Raw genomic sequence first — 6,322 nt, 5'->3', positions numbered from 1 at the left:
TATGTTACGCGTTATACGCGTATCGAGCCCGGCTGAAATTCAGGTTCTCCTCGGAACTTCCAACAGAGGCTGGCTGTTGCAAGCCCTTCTTTGGCCCGGTGCCCTTCGGCTCGACTTGGGACGACGGGTCCCTTAGATACATACTACATACTCTGCTTCCAGTACAGTCGCTCGGAAAAGTTTTCACTGTCCTTATTTTTTTCAATTTAGCCGCGATACATACAGTTTTCATTTTTTCTTTTGCTTAGAAATAATACAAGGGAAGAATGGACCCAATTGGATAACGAAAATACGAGAATACGAGCATGGGAAGTGTTTGTAAATATTGAAGCACCATCTTCAGATGAGTCTGCGGAAGGCTGGACGTGGCTTTATCGGACATTTGTCAACCCGATTTTCCCATTTTCGGTCTTGTCTAACCGTTTCAGTTCTGAGCCTTCTTCCCTATTTCCTTTCCTCTCACTCCTCCTACAAACGGATGAACCCATAAACCTTATTCAAATCGTACTTCAGGCATGCCGAGCTTGATATTAATTCGAAAACTTGGTTGTACTCGAATGCCGATTCGGAAATGACACGTGTACCCTACGCACACACGTGATAGATACGTGCGCATTAAATATATGCATGTGTGTACAGCTAACGCAACAGTACCTAACACCTTGCTGTAGCATTGACGCGATGGGTAAGAGCCGTTGCCTTCTTCGTTTCTACTTCACGCCTGGGTACGTATGTAAACATATACATACACACATACGAACTCACGCACACACGTATGCATGTAAACACGAGGTACAGGAACGCACGTGTGTCCGTCCGGCACCGCGACTCTGCAATACGCGATCAAAATCCACGATTACTTATCTTTCGTAAACTATAAATTCGTCGATTTACTATTTTATTTACCACTATTGCATCCGTTGCTATCTTCCTTAAGTCGTCAATTCACCGTTACGAAAGCAAAAACAAATTATTTAAGCGTACGTCAACTTTTGTCAGAGTTCCACATCTCTGGCAGCTGATGAGAACTTCAAAACACGTGCAGTTTCAATATTTTGTCATAATTGTCAGCGATAATTTCAATTGTGCTGTAGAGAGCATCCCGTGGGTATGTTAATGATATGATAGTATTTTCAAAACACTTTCGGATGGTTTCCTTGTATAACGATAGAGAATTCGGTATATTTGAAGACGGATTTTTATTTATTTTTTTTTTTTATCAAATTGATCAGCACCATAGATGTTGGTTGTTTGAATTTAAATACTTAGGTGGAAGACTTATGGTCTGGAATTGGGTGAAAATATTGAATTCTGAAAAAGACTCCCGGTACGCGGAATTTCGGAGAATATGTATCACTCGGATAAGCGTTCATATCCTACGCGGTAGAAAACCCTATGCATTTGCGTGCGAGGGTTTGGGTATTGTGCTGTTTTCGATATCTGAGATTATACAATGGTCCACACCGCAAGGCAGCACCGTTAATCCGTTACGGTTTACCCTCTACCAAACACCGTTTCCATTTCTTCGTTGACACGATAGTGAAATTTTAAAAACCCGCCATGTTCCAGAAAATGTTTCGAAATTATTCTTGTAGCTAACTTGGTGCTGAATATCTGAATTTCGGACATATATCGCTCGATTCTTTATCGCTCTAAGATTATACCTAACTTGATAATGTTTTACCGACGATCTTATCTTCAACGGGTATCTAATGCAGCCTTAACGTAACGTAAAAGCCCGCGTATTATATGACGTCACAACTCTCCCGCATGATTTAATACACCAAGACGAGTCCAAAGTCGGGTTATCGCGTATGAAAGAACATCAGCATGAAAACGCACGTCTAGCAGATGGTTAGAGTCGTTCAACCATGCTTCAACCACGGCTCGAAGTGTCGGTAAATCTTTTGGGCATAACAAGTGTAAGCTTGTTGCTGTTAACCAAAGGCTGACGAGTCTAACTATCTGCCGCATCAACTCGGACTTGTCGGGTATATCGAATAATCCCTGGAAACTAAGTTCGATCTATGTATTACATTTTTATTTCTCGACCCTTGAGCGGCGACGGTTCGCTGCAATTGACGATGGCGATGCTGACTGGTGTCGAAGGTGGAACAAGAGGAGAATGTCGGAGAGTTTTGGTCGCGATGCCAACGTGGCAAAACTGCTTAAAGCGTGGGTGGAGTGTACGTACGGACGTACGACACAGTCGAATCGATTTCACAATATCGTTCCTCCTACGTATCGCCGGCGTACACGTATGCATGCACGCAGCTATTTCTCTCCACGTAGATGTGGTTACGCGTCGTATGTAGCTTCGGCGCAAATGCACACAACCGCGCGCGCGCGAGCGAGCATGCATGCAAACACACACGCATATATATATATATATATATATATATGTATATTATATGTATATATACACTCATGCGTGATGAACCTAGTGTTCAAGCTATACATATTTATACATTACTGGGGTGGTTGGAGATGTACGATGAGGACGTAGGCGCGCAACCATCAATGTTTTCGCGTGTGTCATGCCTTCTATGTACGTATACGGATATGCCTGTGCACCTATGTAGGTGCATATCGTAAGTTTGTTCAGAGCTATGGTTGGTATGATACGTTCACTCGCAGCTATCCGGATGGAGCGAGAGAGAGAGAGAGAGAGAGAGAGAGAGAGAGAGAGAGAGAGAAAGTGGGGGAGGGGGACAGACACTCATTGCACGTTGAAATTCGAGGCAAAATACGTAGAGAGAGTTCTTGTTCCTTGCACGGCGGAGCGTGTGAGTGTGAAGAGGTATTTTTCTTTATATATACACGTGTATATATATGTATATATATATATATATATATATATATATATATATATATATATATATATATGCACACACACACACACACACACGCGCGTACTTGGATTATAATAACAGAAGAAAACGTCGGTGTCTCTTTGCGATATTGTGTGCGGTGCCTCGATAAGGAGTCATGACAGAGTGATAGGTACCGTGATTCACCGTTTCTGTCTTTCTTTGTTTGCAGAGCAACTATTTAATATTATACTATTCTTCATCCTTTCGTCTATCGTGTATGCGTAACGAGAAATTCCGGTGTTGGTTCAATGGAAACTAGTATACATGTGACCGTTACGCGCTTCTAACAGTCCAATAATGGTTACGACAGCAGGTAGGTAATAGTTTTTGATAACAATAAAAAATATAATTAATTGATAATAATCACGATGCAAGTCGAAGGTGCTTCGTATCCTTTCTTTGTCTTGTTCGTTCGTTCCGTTTTCGTTTTACCCTTCAACGAACGTGTGTTAACCTTAAGCGAAACGTTCCTTTTAGACACTAGTGTTCATTTGGGAATGCCATCACCGCAGATGCCATAGTCCAAGGTTTAATATACTTAGCTGAGGCAATTCCATAATCCTTTCTAATCCGGTTTTCGTGATCCTCGTGCAACCGTATAAATCGATGCATTTCAGATGTTTCATGCTCTCGGCAATGGTGGTGAGTCCTTTGTCCGTGAGCCTGCTGCACTGGCCAACGTTAAGGGTTTCAAGTTCGTGGAGGGTTTTGGCAATCTTGCAGATTCCCTCGTCGCTAACTTGACACGCGGATAGGGACAGGGACCTGAGGTTGAAAAGGCCCTGAGAAATATGAACCAAAGCCTGGTCCCCGATTTTGTCGCAAAACGAGACGTCGAGGGATGAGATTCTGCTGCTGCCCTCGGCCAGATACGCCATGCCGATGTCCGTTACGTTGTCGCAGGACCTGAGGTTCAGCTCCCTCAAGCTCGGCATCTTCGCGAGGTGTTTCAGTCCCAAGTCCGTCACGGACACGCAGAAGGACAGGTTGATGGACTTGAGGGTTGTAAGGCCGACGGAGACGTGCCTTAGTGCCTCGTCGCTGAGCCGTTGGCAGTCCTGGAGCCCGAGGTGTTCGAGGGCCAGGTTGCCGTCGGCTGTGTCGCGGTTCAGACCTGCCAGATGGGCGATGCCCTGGTCCATAACGTGCCAGCAGCTCCGGAGGTCGAGTTTCTTGAGTTTCTTGAGGCCCCACGCGATCAGGAGGAGTCCGGTGTTGGTGACGTTGCAGCACCCGCCGAGCTCGAGAACCTCGAGATTCTTCAGGTACTGCGCGATCCTCCCCAACGACGTGTCGGTCACCTGTTTGCACAGGGACAGATTGAGCTCCGTGAGCGATGGCAGTTCCTGGATCAACGCGTGAGCCAGACCGACGTCCGTCACGTTGTAACATCCGGAAAGGTTGAGCGACTCGAGGTTCGGCACCCCCTGGACTACGTCGCGGAGGGAACGCCTCAGGGAGAGGACCTGGACCCGCTTAACCCCGCGGCGAACGAGGCTGGCGAAGAGTGCCGGCGACGACCTCCTCAAGTGCAGCCTGGCCTCGACGCCTCTCCATACGGACCTGTGATAGGCGGCGTCCCTCCACGCCGCGCATACTTGGGCCGCTCGTCCCTTGTCCCTGACGTCGAGGTAGCTGAATATCAGGGCAAGGATCTCGGGATAGAGGCTGGACACGTGGGTACTCGCCGCGGAGTTTCCCCTCGGGATCGGAGGGAGCTGCCTCGGTATTCCCTGGTGGTTGGTCGTAAGATTCGTCGCCCCGTTGCCGTAGTGGGGTGGGTTCGAGGGGGTGTGCTGTATCGTCTGACTGTGAGGGGTCGAGAGGGCGAGGTGGGGTTGGTGGAGCGGATAGTATTGAGGCCTGTGCAATACCGTCGAGCCTCTCAGGGGCGGGAGAGCCGGTAATTCGGTCAGCAACAGCTGACCCTCTTCCATCTTCGTTCTTCAATGCTGCAGAGGGCAACGATGCCGGTTATCGTCTATCGCGTGCATAATAACCGCGGTCTCGGCGGACAAGCTGCTCAGCGATCAGCTGCAGATTTGTCTTCACCAAGCCATTTCAGAGGCGGGACTTCACTTCCGGTATCCGGCGAGGTCACTTTCAACACTCAAACCATCCGGCAGCACTGTACGAATATATTATTATCACTGCTACGCCTATATCTATCCGGGTGTCGTTCTCGTTTGCGTGCCGCAGCGACGGACGGAGATAAGTCGGACGTGGACCCGACACACGGCACTATTACGACTACTGGCCCACGCTTTCCAGCCCCGTCACCGAACCTGCACAGTGAAAAACAGACCACAAGGGTACACCACTTCCGTCGATCGTGGGGTGGGGAGAAGAAAAATCCTTTCGCACACCTATCGAAACACACCGAGGACACACCGACGACGATGGACCGAGTTTGACGCGGTCGCGTCGTTACGTTAACCGCTCGTCGTCGGGTTACACGACACGTCGTGATACATCAGGTGGACGCGACGGAACCGATCGAATTGCGACCGCGCAACTACGCCTGCGAACTCACGCACGCCGGGTACGCGGAGAGGAAAAATACACGTATTACGGAGAATAGAAACGCGCGTTCTCTACGAGTATGCGAGTGATTGCGAGGTCACTCGTCGTGGATTGGGGTGAGCGACATGGCGCCGAGGTTAACGAGTGCGCTTCCAGTCGCGTACTGCGGTTCAAGCCCCGCGTTCGAACTTGGCGGCGAGCGCAGCGCGCGGCGCGCGGCCAGGTGGCGGTGGGATCAGAGCCCCGCGGAGGGGGAAGGAGGCGGGGCCAGGGACGGCTCGGACAGAGGCCGGATTGGCGGGGCCGCGGCGACGCGGGGTCACGTGACCCGGCCGGCGGATATCGATTCGGGCCGCTCTGCGGCGGCATTTTTAAGTTTTCGCTAGGAGAGGCGGGACCAGCCGCGAGGCGCCCCCGCTGCTCCCGTTCGCCTCTCGTTCGCTACCGAACTCGATCGTGCCTCGATAACGTCGATTGATTTTTTATTTTTCACCTTTTACTTCGCTTACACTACGCTCGTACGTACATGTGTATTCTACACGTACCTACGTCCTTCTAGCCTTTTCTTACAGTACAAGATCTGTCGCATCCTGCGCGCATCGTACATACACTTTCCATCTCGTTCTCTCTTCCTTTCCTCCTGTTCGTCTTTTTATTGCCTCCGTTCCTTATTCCTCTATACGTAGGTACGTTATCATATATGATATCGAAGATACATGTGATACGATAACTATGTGTACGCGTAAGCGTGTGTATTCAACATCTCGGTGAAATCGGACGAGAAACTTTGTTGCGTAGGTTGGGAAAATGTCGCTATACGATAAACTTTCCAGTAGAGGCTGTAGAGAGGGCGGGAGTTGCGCGCGGCGGGGGTGGGGAGGAAATTTTTTTCGAATTGTCCGCGCGCCGCATACGCGTTCGACCGC

The 6,322-nt window shown here is 49.1% G+C and overlaps 1 protein-coding gene across 1 annotated transcript; it reads right to left on the bottom strand.

Moving 5' to 3' along the window:
* Positions 1-2,901: 2,901 nt before the first annotated feature.
* On the bottom strand, positions 2,902-5,537 carry Ppa (Partner of paired). Its single transcript, XM_046631994.2, has one exon. The coding sequence runs from the start codon at positions 4,808-4,810 to the stop codon at positions 3,377-3,379; it is 1,434 nt and encodes a 477-aa protein (XP_046487950.1). The 5' UTR covers positions 4,811-5,537; the 3' UTR covers positions 2,902-3,376.
* Positions 5,538-6,322: the final 785 nt, after the last annotated feature.

This window comes from Neodiprion pinetum, chromosome 1 (assembly GCF_021155775.2).
Source record: "Neodiprion pinetum isolate iyNeoPine1 chromosome 1, iyNeoPine1.2, whole genome shotgun sequence".
In the NCBI taxonomy this organism is placed as follows: domain Eukaryota; kingdom Metazoa; phylum Arthropoda; class Insecta; order Hymenoptera; family Diprionidae; genus Neodiprion; species Neodiprion pinetum.
Note: the sequence above shows the minus strand (reverse complement) of the source record. Positions and strands in the feature narration are given on the sequence as shown.